Source organism: Panthera pardus, unplaced genomic scaffold (assembly GCF_024362965.1).
Source record: "Panthera pardus isolate Hobbes unplaced genomic scaffold, ASM2436296v1 HiC_scaffold_21, whole genome shotgun sequence".
NCBI classification, from domain to species: domain Eukaryota; kingdom Metazoa; phylum Chordata; class Mammalia; order Carnivora; family Felidae; genus Panthera; species Panthera pardus.
Window position 1 is genome coordinate 6,673,868 of NW_026526777.1, and position 16,799 is coordinate 6,690,666.

The 16,799-nt window shown below is 42.3% G+C and overlaps 1 protein-coding gene across 5 annotated transcripts in view; it reads left to right on the forward strand.

Moving 5' to 3' along the window:
* The window catches only part of UAP1 (UDP-N-acetylglucosamine pyrophosphorylase 1), a 40,652-nt gene extending 32,754 nt beyond the window's left edge, over positions 1-7,898 (forward strand). For 3 of the 5 annotated variants that reach the window (XM_053908939.1, XM_019465751.2, XM_019465752.2), the window contains 2 exons: positions 3,327-3,393; positions 4,652-5,230. In XM_053908939.1, coding sequence (XP_053764914.1) covers positions 3,327-3,393; positions 4,652-4,744 — 160 coding nt within the window. In that variant the 3' untranslated portion in view covers positions 4,745-5,230. Of the gene's footprint in view, positions 1-3,326; positions 3,394-4,651; positions 5,231-6,857 lie in introns of those variants that run through there. The other 2 variants (XM_019465750.2, XM_019465749.2) reach the window with 2 other exon arrangements.
* The last annotated feature ends 8,901 nt before the right edge of the window (positions 7,899-16,799 follow it).

The window sequence follows — 16,799 nt, forward strand, 5'->3', positions numbered from 1 at the left end:
TCATGCCTTTGGGAACCAAGATGCAGAACACTGTGTTATTTTCTGCCCCATCCATCATTTTTAAAATACGGAAGCAAGGTGCTTTTATTTTATTCATTTATTTTATTTTATTTGTTTTAAACGTTTATTTATTTTTGAGACAGACAAGCAGGGGAGGGGCAGAGAGAGAGGGAGACACGGAATCCAAAGCAGGCTCCAGGCTCTGAGCTGTCAGCGCAGAGCCTGATGTGGGGCTCGAACTCACAAACTGTGAGATCGTGACCTGAGCCGAAGTCGCTCGCTTAACCAGCTGAACCACCCAGGCGCTGCAGGAGCAAGGCGCTTTTATAATTTAAGAAATAGATTTTTGACCCAAAATATCTTTCTCACTGAGCCACAGCCTTTTTTTTTTTTTTTAATGTATATTTTTTGAGGGAGCGAGAAAGAGCACGCACACACAAGAGGGGCAGAGTGAGGGAGACAGAGGCGTTGAAGCAGGCTCTGTGCGGAGAGTGGAGAGCCCGACGTGGGGCTTGAACTCATGAGCTGAGTTCATGACCTGAGAGATCATGACCTGTCCCAAAGTTAGAGGCTTAACCGAGTGAGCCACCCAGGCACCCTGAGCCACAGCTTTTAACCTCAAAAAGTGAAATAGTTTCTTAATGACAGAGCTGAAATCAGCAGCCAGCTACCTCCGTTGAGATACAAAATGTTTTAAACACTAGTTGTTGTTTGGGTTCTCTTATATAGTACGTGTCTCCCCAATGATGTCCTTTTAGCCATTTGTAGAATAATTAAACTGAAATCAAAGTTGAGCCCCCAATGAGATCGCGGACTTAGAAATAAAATTGTTCCTGCTGAAATTCTTCTCTCTAAAGGGTGTCCTCAAGTGAGTAGAAAAAGATTACTTGTAAGTGAGAGGTGACAAGGAGGTATTTTGTATAAAGGAAACAGCTGGGAGATACTCTGAAAGAATGGAAACAAGGTGCTGAGTTTTGACCAGGTGGCATTAGTTCTAGTTTTCATCTTAATCCCTATGGAGCAGTTAGTTACCAAAAGTACTCTCGGCCAAAGACTTGGGGAACAGTACTGTCACTGGTTTAAGTTGCCGATCTCCTGCGATTTTGCATTTGGTGATGGGAGCTTCTGTCTTTCCTCCTTCTGGGCATCCAGCTTTATTCAAAGTGGCTTTCTTTTCTTTGTGGTACGTGAAGAGAAGTTACATTTAGGTCAGCTATGTGTTCCTCGGGTCCAAAACCACCTTCTGATCGTGGCAGACGTCAAATTCCTCACGGGTGCTGGTGGGACGGGGCTGTTGTGTGCCTCTCATCGGTGAGACGGGTCCTTGTTTTTCCCATATGGTTTAATATGACTCCGAGCTGCCCCAGAGGGTCGGGACCAGATTTCTTGAGCTCTTTTGATAGAATCTGACACAGATCTGGATAGATGTGTGCCCCATTTTTTAAATTCGTCTTTTCTCCAAATTAGTCTGTCAGCCGTCTACCTCCGTACTTCATTTATTCGTTCAGCCAGCAAACCTTTGTAGGCCCTGCTCACAGACCTTCATTCCTGCAGTAGTTTTCACAAGAGAAAAGAGTCCTTTCTTAAGCCTACTGGGAGGTCAAGATGCATAAGAGTTAAGTAACATCATCAGGCAGTGTGTGTTAATGTGTTAAATGTATGACATAAGTAATTATTATTATTTAGGAGGCAGTGACTTAGCAGATGTCTCTCATATACATATATATATATTTTGGTATAAATAAATGAGAGCAATCACTACGAGATGCAGTGGTCAAGGGAAGGTTGGGGCTTGTGCTGAATCTTGGAGGATGGGTATAATTTGGATAGTCCAGATTTTTATTTGACATGGTTGAGAATGACTTGGAATAATCCAAAGTGTGTGCAGCTGGCTGGTTTGAGTGAAAAGCAGCAGGGCAAGCTGGAGAAGGATCTAGAACACCTTGAACTCAAGCTACATGGTTCTGTTTCTTTATTTTTAATATTTATTTGTTTTTGAGAGGTCACAAGTAGGGAAGGGGCAGGGGGTGGGGGGACAGAGGATTCCAAGCAGGCTCTGTGCCGACAGGCTGACAGCAGTGAGCCCAAGGTGGGGCCCAAAGTCACGGACTGTGAGATCATGACCTGAGCTGAAGGTGGATGTCTGCTCAACTGACTGAGCCACCCAGGTGCCCCCACATGGTTCTGTGTAGAAAAGGAAGCTTGGGCATCGCCCTGTGATTTTGACTCCGCCAAAGCTTCGGATACATATTTGGTAAAACAAAGGAAAGCTGCCGTTTGAGGTTGTGAAAGACTAGTTTTTGTGTGCTCTCAGTCCTACCGGTGGAAAAACCTAGAGAGAGGTCTCATGCCTTTAAGCATATTAAAAACACTGCTTATTGACTTTTACATTAAAAGCTTTAGAAACTTAGAAACTCAGGATCGAGTAGCTATATATGTTAGAATGTGACCTAGGGGAAGCAGATGGTGACTTTGGCCTTGTCTTTGTTTGGGTTGCATTCTGCCTTAGCTCTTGGAAAAGAGACTTTGGTGAAAGTAGCAGAGAGGCACTTTGAAACATCAGATGAATCAGCTCAGCTAATCCAGGTGGTTTGGATTGCACGGAAAATGTAAACCGGGAAATAAACTGACCTTTAGAACAGCGCTGTCCAGTAGAACTTTCTGTAGTGAAGGAAATGTTCTATGTCTGTGCCATCTGATTGGGCAGTCATTAGCCATTCACAGCTACTGAGCACTTGAAATGTGGGTTTTGTGACCAAGGAACTGAATTTTAGAATTTTAGTTAATTTCAAAAATTTAAATTTAAGGAACTGCATGTGGCAGGTGGCCAATGTCTGTTGGACAGTACAGCTTTAGAATGTTTGTCCATATTAGTACTTACTTGAGAGTACTTCACTCTCAAGGTCGTGGTCAGGATTAAGGTGAAATATGAAGGGTTCAGAGTACTTAGCGGGCCTGGACCGTAGTATATATTCTATAGCATAGAGTCCATAAATAGTCCCTTCTTTATGACATTCAGACTTAACCATGGTAAAAGATGAGACGTGCATTAGAGGGATACGTGTAACGATACAGGTGAAGTGCTTTGAAGATCTGCTGGTAATTACTGGCCTTCGCCCCCCATAGCGTCTTCTGGACCATGACAAGTTCACGTTACCTTAATCCTCAGGGAATCTGGTGGCCATCAGGATAGCGGCTGTTCTGTTTGCTTAACTGGGAGAGTTCGGTTATCTGCAAGCTTCTCAGAGGGAAGGGGTGGTCTGTACTTTCACTCTAGCAGTAACATGAGAAGCAAAACCTTCAACATGTCTGCTTTTTTTTCTTAGCTTGAAGGATGCCAATGATGTACCAATTCAGTGTGAAATCTCTCCTCTTATCTCCTATGCTGGAGAAGTAAGTCTGATTTTCCTTTTCTTCTTATTCTTTGAAAAGTAGGATTCTGATACTGTTTTTATTTATTTATTTTTAACTAAAAATGTTTATTGTTGAGAACGAGAGCATGTGCGCGAGTCGGGGAGGTGCAGAGAGAGAGGGGGACAGAGGATCTGAAGGGGGGCTCAAACTCAAGAACCGCGAGATCATGACCTGACTTGAAGTCGGATGCTTAACCAGCTGAGCCGCCCAGGCGTCCCTGATTCTGATACTATTTTATGTTTAAGTGTTCTGCCCTGCTCATCCTGGGAATGAGAAAAGAGGTTGCATTTGTTCCAAATTCTTCTCTTTGAGAATTCGTGTTATGGCTTTGCGTCTGTCCCACAATGGGGTTAGTTGCCACACACAGAATGTTTAATAGTTAGTCTGTTTCATTTACACATTGAAATGCGGTGGTCTTTGAAAACAGATGGCTTTTTTTTAAGATAACTTATCAGCTCTTTTGTTTTTTAATTGAAATATAGCTGCCACCCAGTGTGGCACTGTTTTCAGGTGCACAGCTTGTGAGTCAGCAGGTCTGTACCTTCTGCTGTGCTCACAGGTGTAGCTGCCGTCTGTCACCATAGGGCACTACCGCCGTGCCCTTGGCTGTGCTCCCTCTGCTGGACCTTTCATCCCATGACCCACTTCTTCCATAGCTGGAAGCCTCCACCTGCCACTCCCCTTCACCCATTTTGCTCCCCTCCCCCCAGCCCCCTCCCCTCTGGCCACTGTCAGATTGTTCTCTGGATTTGGGGGCTATCTGGCTTTTTAAAATGCAGTGCACTTTTTTCTCCCAAAGGGTGGTTTTGTTCGTATACTTGGTACTCTCACTTTCAGGACTGGGGGATTTAGGGGTTCCTACTCTTCTAATATGTGATATTTTTCCTGGAGACCCTTGTCAGATTGCTTAGCTCCAGCATCAGAGACAGCCACATTGCTGAGAAAGTTGACTCTGTTGGTTGATGATGATAGGAAGAATGATTAACACCTTACTTATTTCAAGAATTATAATCAGAGGAATTTTCCTTTCATTGTTATTTGTTTTATGCTTCTGTAAATCGGTCAGTAAGCTCAGTTTAAAAAGTATACTAGGTAGATTTTTACCGACTTTTAAATTCTGCATCTCAACCCCGCTTTTTGGCATCCATGCTTTAAATCTTTGGTATAGTCACGGCGTCCTGCATCGTATGACTAGCGCCTGCCGGTTTTCTGTGTTTCATTCCAACCCTTCTTTCAGGGAATAGAAAGTTACGTGGCAGATAAAGAATTCCACGCGCCTTTAATCATTGATGAGAACGGAGTCCATGAGCTGGTGAAGAACGGCCTGTGAACTGGAGACTGAGTTCCACCACAGTAAGAATAGCTTTTACTTTCGAGAGAGCAACTGTGAACCTCAGGGCCTCTCCTGGAATACTCGCCCGTGAATATCCACGGGGTTTCCTTTCGCTTGTTGAACTCTTACAACTCCCGCGTGTTCCCCGGGATCCAGATGACTGAACTCCAGACAGCATTTTTACGATTCTCAACTCACTGAAGGTCTTACTTCTATTTTTCAATTGTAGACTTTGTTTTCCGAGCCAAGGAAGACGTTGGCCAACCAGGAAATTTCCTACAGCTGGGGCATAGTCAGGGTGTTCAACATCACTGTACTTGGAGCTGGAAACATTTGTTTTTGACGTTGTACATAGTAATAATATGGCCTCGTATGTGTCAGAAGCTTTCTACGGTACTAAAAGTGTGTTTTATTTTATCAGAAATTAAATTTTTTTAAGAAAATAATTGGACAGTCAAATAAACTTTTCTTCCTGTCTCTGGAGTGGCATTTGTACCTTGAGGAAATTATTCTGCTAGAAAAACATGAAACTTGGGAGAAACTTGGCCATAATGCAGAAAACCAAATTGGCAATTCCAGGAAATTGCAGCCTCGTGGGTTTTATTTATTTATTTATTTATTTATTTATTTATTTATTTATTTTTGAGTTTATTGATTTTGAGAGCAAGCGAGCAAGGGAGGGGCAGAGAGAAGGGGAGAGAGAGGATCCCAAGCAGGCTCCGGTGTGTCAGCATAGAGCCTGACACGGGGCTCAGACTCAATGAGCCCATGAGATCGTGACCCGAGTGGAAAATCAAGAGTCCGACACTTACGACTGAGCCGCCCAGGTATCCCCGCAGCAGCAGTTTTTAGATGAACGTTTGTCTTTGTACTTCATCCTCCTGTCACTTTATAACAACGACTCTGAACCGGAGACGATTTGCTGCTTGGGAAGACCCTCGGCAGTGTCACCACTGGGAGGGCGGGAGGGTGACACCGGCGAGGAGTGAGCGAGAGGGACCAGGGATGCCGCCAGACTCGCAGCCTACAGGGCGGCCTCCTGCACCCAAGGGTGATCTGGCCCACGATGTCAGTACTGTGAAGGCAGGGAAACCTTGTTTCACGTCATTAGTTTGTTCTCTTTTACCCGCATATTTGGTAGCTCTCAGGAATTCAGAGGAACACGGTTCTGGTGTTTCCCCAGACGAGTTAATCACTAGCATGCAGGTTTTTTTTTTTTTTTTCTTTCCATCTAGAGGATGAGCAAACAGTGGTGGGTCCTTAAGATATGGGGCATAGTTCAGTGGCCATTAGGAAGGGTTCTCGGGGCGCCTGGGTGGCTCAGTCGGTTAAGTGTCTGACTTTGGCTCAGGTCACCATCTCACAGTTCATGGGTTTGAGCCCCGCGTTGGGCTCTGTGCCGGCAGCGTGGAGCCTGCTTCTGATTCTCTGTCTCCCTCTCTCTCTGCCCCTTCCCCCCACCTCGCTCTCTCTCTCACTCTGTTTCTCAAAAATAAACATTAAAAAAAAAAGGAAGTGTTCTCTAGGTCTAAGATGGAGTTTGCATGAAAATATTGAGCTCTGTAAATGCATTTTATAGAGCATTTAAGTCTTGACCAAAGCATAAAATTTAACATTTGGATAAATGAAAAATTCTAAAAATTAGGTCTAGAGAAGAAATTACTAAATTTTATCTTTTACTGACAAGTGGTCACAAGATGGAATATTATAGGTGAGGCTTTTCTCTAAAAGGAGAAATTTTAAGAATTGCTTTTTTAAAGAAAGTATGTAATACATATTTTTTTAATGTTTATTTATTTTTGAAAAAGAGACAGTGAGTAGGGAGGGGCAGAGACAGAGGGAGACAAGAATCTGAAGCAGGCTCCGGGCTCCGAGCTGTCAGCACAGAGCCCGACGCGGGGCTCGAACTCACAAACTGTGAGATCGTGACCCGAGCCGAAGTCGGACGCCTAACCGACTGAGCCAGCCCAGGTGCCCTATAAAGTATGTAATATTTATATCTATCTCAATTTATTTTTTGCGCTAAGGTCTAGATAGTGTGTCCAGCGTATTTTCTCTTTGCTTTCAGTAACAGCCCAGTTTTGCTATCGTTACCCATTCCGTTTCTCAGATTTGTGAGGTTTGAGTTCTCCGTCAGAGCGAGCTCCGAGTGGATTGTGAGGACAGAACCGCTCAGCGTTAGCTCCTGAATAGCACGCTTCGTTTCCTTTTTCCTGGACCTTCATCTGCGGTTTCCTCTCTCCCCATCTTTAGGCTCCTGTGGCTAATTTCAGGAAGGGGACGATGGGCAGGATGGGGGCAGTGGCGTTCCTGGAGAGGAGCGGCGGCTGAGGGACACTGGGTGCAGTGAGAGCAAAGGGTCTGGGAGCCACTGAGCCGTGACGTTACGAGGTGGCTGCGTTATACACCTTCCCAAGTCCTTGGTAAATAATTGTTCTAATTCAGAAAATACAGAATTGGGTAAAATGGTTATGAAAACATGAACTAGACTCATTTGGCAACAGTGTGGCAGAATTTACATGAGAGTTAATAATCACTTTGAGTGTCATCGAGATCACCCTTGCACGTATGTTAACAACTTTACTGATAGTCACAAATGAACATATAAGCCAAATAGGCCGTGTTATTTGAATATTTGATTTTTGTTCCTCAATTTCCCTCTTGCTTCTTGAAATTGATGCAGTTTTGGTACCTAAAAAGGAATTACTAGGGATATCTACAGAAAGATGAACAAAAGTAATTTTATGTTCAATCTAGCCCTTCTTTTCCCCAGTTTGAATTGTTATTGGTAACAACGTGGGTTCATTGCTAACCGCAGCTTGCTATCTGCAGTGTTTCCTCTTGGTGATTCATCACGGCACAGTCAGATCTCAGTTATCTAGGTAAGACGAGGCGAGGACAAACACATGATCCAAGAGAGTGACTAAAACACAAGCCATTCAGTTGACCTGGAAGTGTGGTTTCCTACTAGACGAGACTGATGCTTTTGCAGTTCAGAGAGCCCTCCGGAGAGCCCCAGTTTGGGAAAGGCATGCTGGGAAGTGATGGAGTGAGTCAGCCAATGAAGGCTGAGTGCCTGTCACATGCCCAGCACTCCCTGGGATAAAAGCACAGAGCCCTCTCCTTACACGGCTTGCGTTCTGGTTCAGGGGATACAAGTAACCCCCTTAGGTAACGCAAGGATGATTTAGTACTAAAATGCAAGGAAGCAAGGTCAGTGGGAGGTGAACAAGGGTCATTGTTATGGACTGGAGTTTGGTACGGCAGAACTTCTCAACAACAAACCCTGTTATCTTGAGAGAGGGGATGTTAAGGTCAGAAGTTTCTGTTCCAACAAGAAGACATACCTTAATAGTTCTACCATGTCTTATGAAAAACCAGTGAGGTTTTTACTCATCAGAACCATGTTTCGCTCATAGTAAGCTCTCAAATAATTTGGCTCTGATTCTATTGGATTTAGTTGCCTTAAAATCAAACGTGTATTGTGATTCAGATATGGATTATTAATGGGAGTTGGTGATTGTGGGGAGGAGGGGTTACTTAGCCGCATCCAGTTGCCAGGTGCTGTCCAAGTTGTAGGGTTAATGAGCAGACCTGTAACGGTGATTTTTCCAAGTGTGGTCCCCTAACCGGGTACATCAGTGTCACCTGGAAACTTGTTAGAAACACACATTCTCAGAATCACTCCATTATGCATTCGTGGGTGGGGCCTAGAAACTTCTATTCTGACACACCCTCCAGGTGATTCCGATGTATCCCAAAGTTGGGGAACCATTGCTCTAAGAAGGCTAACCAAAAGGTCAGGGGCAGTACCAAAAAGAACATACCCTAGGGGAAACAGGCCCGTGTGTGTAGAGCAAGAATAGGGGAGGCCAGAAACCAAATAGATCTGGCTTAGGTGAGCTTTATTCTTTAAAAGACGGAGGGAATGGTGGCGGTGGTGGTAAGAGTAGAACACGGAGCTAGAGAGACCTGACCTGGACGCTTGTAATTGCGAAGGACAATGGTTTCTAAACCCTTTGGATTCTCTGGATTGCTTGGAGAGATTTTAAAAAAAAAAACAAAAAAAAAAAACAAAAAACAACTCCAGTTCTAGAGATTGTGATTCTCAGTCTGGTGGAGGGCCTGGGTACCTAATTTGTAAAAAAGCACTGGATGATTCTAGCAAGCATTTAGGAGTGAGAATCACTGACTTGCGGGTAGAGACTTAGCGAAGGGTGAGGGGAACAAGAGTCTGGATGTGTTCTGGCTTTGAAAAATCAGACAAGGGAGGCCAGAGATGAAGAACATATCATTTGAGAGGAAGAGTGCAAACAGAAGCACAAACAGGTGGGCAGGGCCAGGGAACATGCATCCTGGGGACGGTTCCACTTTGCAAACGCCTCAGATTGCTAGAAAGAGCCACCCTACACTGGGCTCTTCCTAAATTTTATCCCTCTCCAATTCAGAGCGTTTCCTCCAGCTAGAGTGAGGGTAGTAGGGGAAACAAAGTTAAGGAATAATTTGGTTTAAAAATAAGAGTTTCAGGGGCGCCTCGGTGGCTCAGTCAGTTGAGCGTCTGGCTCTTGATTTTGGCCCCATTCACGATGTCACAATCGTGGGATGGCGTCCACATTGGGCTCACACTGATTGTGAAACCTGCTTGAGATTCTCTCTCCCTCTTCTCCTCTACCCCGCTCGCTCACCCTCTCTAAAATAAAAAATAAATAAAAATAGGAGTTTAGTCTGAATGAGAAATAAAAAGTAAAAATGTGGTAAGGTGATGGCATCATGGGTGGGTTTTTCCTCTGTATTTCATAAATTTTTGGATGATGCATTCTTAGTAATTTTATGATAAAAAGTTTTATCCTTTATAAAGTCTCAAAGGATGAATAAACCAAGGGTATTCACACTGACCAGTTAGGTGCTTCTGTGAGAGAACTCAGAGGTAACATTGGGTGTGATGAGGTCCACAGAGTGTAGACGTACCTTCAGATAACGGAGTGTGGACAGTGCACCATTGGAGTGTAAGGCACCGTGGTCTTTGTGTGCTGTCACCTCTGACCTTGGCCATTACTTGGAGCTTCCTGTGTGAAGCAAATGTCTGGTACGAAAGCCTTTCTGTGAGGCTGAACAGGAGTCCTCTGGTGGAATATACGAATTCAGTATCTGCTTACTCCCTCTTAAAGATGAGAGGCTAAGAGGCTTGCCAGAAGCTCAGTGAGTCAGTGGTGACACCAAATATGTTTATATAGACATAGTGTTTTCAAACTTCTGAACCGAGTTAGAAGACAACGTAAGAACAGAAAGTCTATTATTATAGTTGTGTGACTCACTGTTTCCACATCAGCTCTCTCATTTCTATCTCAGTAATTCTACTTCTCAGAAAGTGTTCCTTCTTAGATTTTTTTCTAGTGGGCACATTTTTTTGTTTTGCTTAGTTTTGTTGTACAGAATGATGTGTAGAACTCCTACATATTCTATACAGCAAAATATAGACTAACGTAGGTGATGTGTATGAGATCGAAATGGGACTTGATAAATTTCCTTTTAAAGTTTGAAATTTCTCCTCATTTATGTACTTCTAAGAGGTCTGAAATTTGACAAAGAGATTATTACTATCATTTTTTAAAATTTTTACTGGAATTCTAGTTAGTTAACGTACAGTGCGATACTGGTTTCAGGAGGAGAATTCAGTGATTCATCACTTACATGTGATGCCCGGTGCTCCTCACAAGTGCCCTCCTTAGTACCCATCACCCGTTTAGCTCATCCCCCACCCACCTTCCCTTCAGCAACGCTCAGTTTGTTCTCTGTATTTAAGAGTCTCTTAGGGTTTGTTTCCCTCTGTCTTCTTCTTTTTCCCTTTCCCATATGTTCATCTGTTTTTTTGTTAAATTCCACATATGAGTGAAATCATGTGATATTTGTCTTTCTCTGACTCACTTGTTTTCCTTAGCATAATACACTCTAGCTCCATCCACATTGTTGCAAATGGCAAGATTTCATTCCTTTTGATGGCTGAGTTATATTCCATTTGTGTGTGTGTGTGTGTGTGTGTGTGTGTGTGTGTGTACACGTACACATACGTACCATGCCTTCTTTATCCATTCATCAGTTGACGGACATTTGGGCTCTCTCCATAGTTTGGCTATTGTTGATAGTGTGGCTATAAACATTGTGTTGCATGTACCGCTTCGAATCTGTATTTTTATATTCTTTGGGTAAATATCTAGTAGTGCAATAGCTAGATCGTAGGGTAATTATACTTTTAACTTTTTGAGGGACCTCCATATTGTTTTCTGGTGTGGCTGCACCAGTTTTCATTCCAACAATGCAAGAAGGTTTCCTTTTCTCTGCATCCTCGCCAACACCTGTTGTTTCTGGTGTTGTTAATTTTAGCCATTCTTACAGGTGTGAGGCGGTATCTCATCATGGTTTTGATTTGTCTTTCCCTGATGATGAGTGATGTTGAACATTTTTTTCACGTGTCTGTTAGCCATCTGGATGTCTTCTTTGGAAAAGTGTCTATTCATATCTTCTGCCCATTTCTCCACTGGACTAATTGTTTTTTGGGTGATGAGTTTGATAAATTCTTTATAGATTTTGGATGTTAACCCTTTACTCGAGATGTCACTTGCAAATATCTTCTCCCATTCCACAGGCTGCCTTTTAGTTTTGTTGATTGTTTCCTTCAGTGTGCAAAAGCTTTTATCTTGGTGAAGTCCCAATAGTTCATTTTTGCTTTTGTTTCCCTTGCCCCCGGAGATGTGTCTAGGAAGTTGCTATGGCTGAGGTCACAGAGGTTACTGCCTGTGTTCTCCTCTAGGATTTTGATGGTTTCCTGTCTCACATTTAGGACTTTGATCCATTTTGAATTTATTTTTGTGTATGGTGTAAGAAAGTGGTCCAGTGTCATTCTTGTACATGTTGCTGTCCAGTTTTCCCAACACCATTTGAAGAGACTGTCTCTTTTCCATTGGGTGTTCTTTCTTGCTTTGTCAAAGGTAAGTCGACCATATAGTTGTGGGTCCATTTCTGGGTTTTGTATTCTGTTCCATTGATCTATGTGTCTGTGGTTGTGCCAGTGTCATATTGTCTGATGATTACAGCTTTGTAATGCAGCTTGAAATCCGTAATTGTGATGCCCCCAGCTTTGCTTTTCTTTTTCAGGATTGCTTTGGCTATTTGGGGTCTTTTGTGGTTCCATACAAATTTTAGGATTGTTTGTTCTCACTCTGTGAAAGATGCTGGTGGTATTTTGATGGGGATTGTGACAAAGACATGAACATCTCATGAACATAACATAGTGAATATCAAGTAAAGATAACCATGGCTAATACCTTACGATGGCCCTTAACCGTGTGCTGGGCATTGCTTGAAGCACTTTATCTACATTGTCTCATTGAATCCTTACTACTTTCCTATGAAGTGTGAACTTCTATTGTCCAGTCCATAAACTAGTAAGAAGCAGGGCTGGAAATTGAACCCAATGTCTGAATCCAGAGACTTACTCTTTTTCATTTTTTTTTATTTAAAAATTTTAAATATACACAATAGTAGAGAACAGAATAACAGCCCTCTGTTACTTAGTTTCTAACAATTAACTTTGGCTAATAATGTTTCATTTAATTCCCACCTCCAGTGCCCCCATGGAATTATTTCATAATCAGTTCAACGTGTTGGATGTAATACTGCAGTATACATCTAAGAGCTAGGTGTGTGTGTATGTGTGTGTGTGTGTGTATCCACACAACTTAAAAACCTTAATAATTAATAATGATTCCTTTTGTCATCTGCCATGCATTGAATGTTTGTGGTCCCCCCACCCCTGCCTCCAGTTCCTATGTTGAATGCTAACCCAATGTGATAATATTAGGAGGTGGGTTGGGAGGTGATTAGGTCACGAAGGTGGAGTCCTCATAAATAGAATCAGTGTCCTTATAAAAGAGACCACGGGAGTTCCCTTACCGCTTCCACCTTTGGAGGATATGGCAAGATGACCACCATCCCTCTGTGAATCAAGAAGCAGAAACTCACCAGACACCAAATCTTCCAGTGCCGTGATCTTGGACTTCCCAGCCTCCAGTACCGTGTGAAATAAAGTTCTGTTTTGAAGTCCCTCAGTCTGTGACATTTTTGTTATATCAGCCTGAATGGATGAAGATGTCATCTGATATGATCCCACGAGTGTTCAAATGTCCCCAAGTATCACATAAATGCCTTTTTAGTATTGATTTATTTGGATCAGGGTTTAAAGTCCACTTAACTGCTTTTGTGATGTTTCTTACATGGTTTTAACTTGTGCATGTCCTTTTTTTTTTTAATATTTATTTCTTTGGAAAAAACTGGTAATTTTTCCAGTCTTGTAGATTTTGGATTTCATTTCCATGTTAACATTTTCCTCTATCTTCCATATTTCTTGAAAACTAGTTGTGTCTGGGACTTGATCAGATTCAGATTCATTTTTTTTTCCCCATAAAAAACACTTTCTAGATGGTTCTGTGTATTTCCTATTGAATCTCACTAGAAGGCGTGTGTCTGTGATGTGAAGATTGGCATTTTTTTTTTAAATTAAAAAAATGTTTATTTGAAAGAGAGAGAGTGAGAAAGTGCAGACGTGAGTTGGGGAGGGGCAGAGAGAGAAGGAATGAGAGAATCCCAAGCAGGCTCCCTGCTGACAGTCCCACATGGGGTTTGAATCCACAAACCACCATGAGATCATGAGCTGAGCTGAGGTAGAGTTGGGACGCTTAAACGACTGAGCCACCCAGGCACCCCTAATTAGCTTTCTTAAGGATTGTTTATTTTGCCTCTGTAGGTATTGTCAGCCCGATCCAGCCATTATAAAGCCCCCTCCAACCTTTCATCTAATGTCTTAGCAGCTACTGAGTCTTGTTTCCAAGATCCATTATTTCATTAGGGGCTGAAAAATGAGATTTTCCTACCACTTCTTTTGTACTGATTAGCAAGAATTCTTTATAAAGAAACATTTCCATCAATTGTTTGTTTACCTAGTACAGCAAAAACAGTATAAATCCTTGAATCTTTACCAGTTTCCAGAATAGTGAGCTCTGCCCCAGCTCTCTCCAGAGGTGGCCAGTGAAGCCCTCCCTAATCCTCAATATTATTATGAGCTCAGTGATTTTTGATGGTTGATGTGTTTCCATGCGTTACAGTCATTATTAGTTTGGGCCAGTGAGCCCTTTGAATTGGCTCCTGTGTCCTGACATAACTCCAGTATTTTTTTTGTAGCTTCTTTATGTTTCAGGATCAACTTAAACATTTCCAGCCCTACTCTAGACAGATACTTGTTTTTCTTGAATACCGATTTAGATGTTTTATAAAATACATTTATGAACTAATTTATTGTGACACATTTTACTTTTCTGACTTTAGGGGAAACCTTGCAATGAAAATTTAGATTTGTAAATCCAAATTTACTTGTGAAATCAAGCCTACACTCTTGGACTGAAGGACTGAGACTACATTCTAGAAAGATCCAGTCTGCTCTGGGATGAGAGTGTACATAATGACTGTAGTTAGGGGGTGTGCCAGGAGTCAGTTTCTAGGAACTGTGGTCCTCACGCTCCTGTCCCTGTGCTCCCAGAGTCTGTGACTCAACCTCATGCAAATTAAGTGTGGATGATTCTTACACACGCCACAGGGGTCATCTTTAAATGAGAGTGTAATCACCTTTAAATGAGAGAAGTACTCAGTGGTGCCCGCACTGAAAAGAGTCCAACTTGCCAAAGGAAGCCATTTCTCCAAGAAGCTTTGGTTCCTTTTAATAGGATATGGTATTTAGATACTATAACGTGGGCACTAGGAATATTTATTGCCAGAGGTTTTAGGCCTTTTTACAGGACCAAGCTAAAAAATATATTAAACAATTTTTTTTTTAGAGGGAGAGAGCATGAATAGAGAGGGGCAGAGAGTGAGAGAGAGAGAGAGAGAGAGAGAGAGAGAGAGAGAGAGAGAGAATCTTCAGCAGGCTCCACACTTAACATGGAGCCTGACAGGCTTGATCTCAACCATGAGACCATGTCCTGAGCCAAAATCAAGAATCGGACACTTAACCAACTGAGCCAGCCAGGTGCCCCATTTTGTTTTGAAAACAAAACAATAAAAAACGACATCAGTATAAACTGATAATTCCAATTTTTAAAAATAAGGTACTACTTTGATTTTGTTTGTGTCTCTTTTAAGCTGAAAATCTTGGTTCCTAACAATGTAATTATGTATTTTAAAAATATTACTGTGATGGTTAATTTTGTGTGTCAACTTGGCTGGGCCATGGTGCCCAGATATTTGGTCAAATGTTATTCTGGATGTTTCTCTGAGGGTGTTTTGGATAACTAACATTTAAATTGTTTGACTTAGAATAAAACAGATTGGCCTTCACTATGTAGGTGGGCCTTATCAAATCAGTTGAAGCCCTTAGCAGAACAAAGACTGACCTTTCCCGGGCAAGAAGGATTTCTCTTAGCTGATGGCCTTTGAACTTGAATTGCAACACTGGCTCTTCCCTGAATGTTCAGCCTGCCAGCCTACCCTGCAGATTTTTGACTTAAATTCCATGAGCTAATTCCTTAAAATAAATTTATCTCTATATACTCACATCCTGTTGGTTCTGTTTCTCTGGAGTTTAAGGGAAACTTATTGCAACTGCCACTTCTCATGAAGACAGAATAAACAGAGGCTGGATTTGCCCCTCCCATCTGAAACAACTGATAAACCAGAAAAAAATAAATGAAACAATGGCACAAAAGACATTGGACATAAGGCAATGAAGGTCTGTGATCCCTGGAAGACAGGGCACAAACGGAACAAGCCCTATGGTTGTCCCAACTTGCTGCCTGGAGAGAATTTTCAGGCCATACCGTAACACAGAGGAACCAGGAAATATCTGTCAGTCTCCCTGCGTTGAGAGGATGGAGGTAGGAGCTTGGGGAAACCAAGGTGGCTTAGAGGTCATAGGGTAGCATACTAGAGAACAGAGAGGGTGTGCAGAGAAAAGGCTGGAGATCTGCAAAAGCACCCCTTTGAATATTCAGTTGAGTGTGATCAGCATACATGTGTGGAAAGAAACTTTTTGATTCCACATAGAAGTGAAATCATGTGGCATTTGTCTTTTTCTGTCTGAATTGTTGAATCACTATATTGTGCACCTAAAAATGGGATATTGTCTATCAACGGTACTTCAATAAGAAAAAAGTTTTTTAATGGTAAAAAACAAAACACTTGAGGCTGAGGAAAAACCGTTTGAAAAAAATAGAACAGCGTGTGGAGTGGAAAGCCTCGTAATTCACAGGGTGTTGGGTAGAGTACTAAGGAAGGGCCTACCTAGATTAAATGCGGTTCCTGTCCAACCTAACAAAGCTTAAAAGCAAGACCTGAAAGGATCAAACTTCCTGCGTAATGGTGTCTGCATTATTATTGTTATTTTTAAATTGCTGAAAACAGCCCCCTTAATTTTTTTACAGTTTCTGGGGGTTAGGGATCCATGGAATGGCTTAGCTGAATGGTTCTGGCTCAGGTTCTCATGAGGTTGCAGTCAGTCAGCCAAGGTGTCAGTCATTTGTGGGCTTGACTAGGGCTGGAGAATCTGATGCTAAACTCACTCATTTGGCTGTTGGCAAAAGGCCTTATTAGTTCATTTGCCATGTGGGCCTCTGCATAGGGCAGCTCATGACACGGAAGCTGGATTTTCTCAGTGTGAGTGACCCAAGCGAGAGAGAGAGCAAGCAAGATAGAAGCCACCGTGTCTTTTATAAGCTAATGTGTCAGAAGTGATATAGCAACTCTTCTACATTATTGTATTGGTCAACTCAAGAGAAGCAGAGGTAATTGGGCTGATCATCTTAAAGCCTGGCTACCACAAACATAGGTATAAAAGTCTTTACAAATATTTAGCAAGTCAAATCCAGTGATCTATAAAATGGATGATGTACCACAACAAAGTGGAGTTTATCCTAGAATTGCATGGTTGACTTAACATTTGAAAATTAATCCGTGTAGAAGGAGAGATAAGGAGTTTCCCAGACAAAAAGAAACTGAAGGAGTTTGTGAC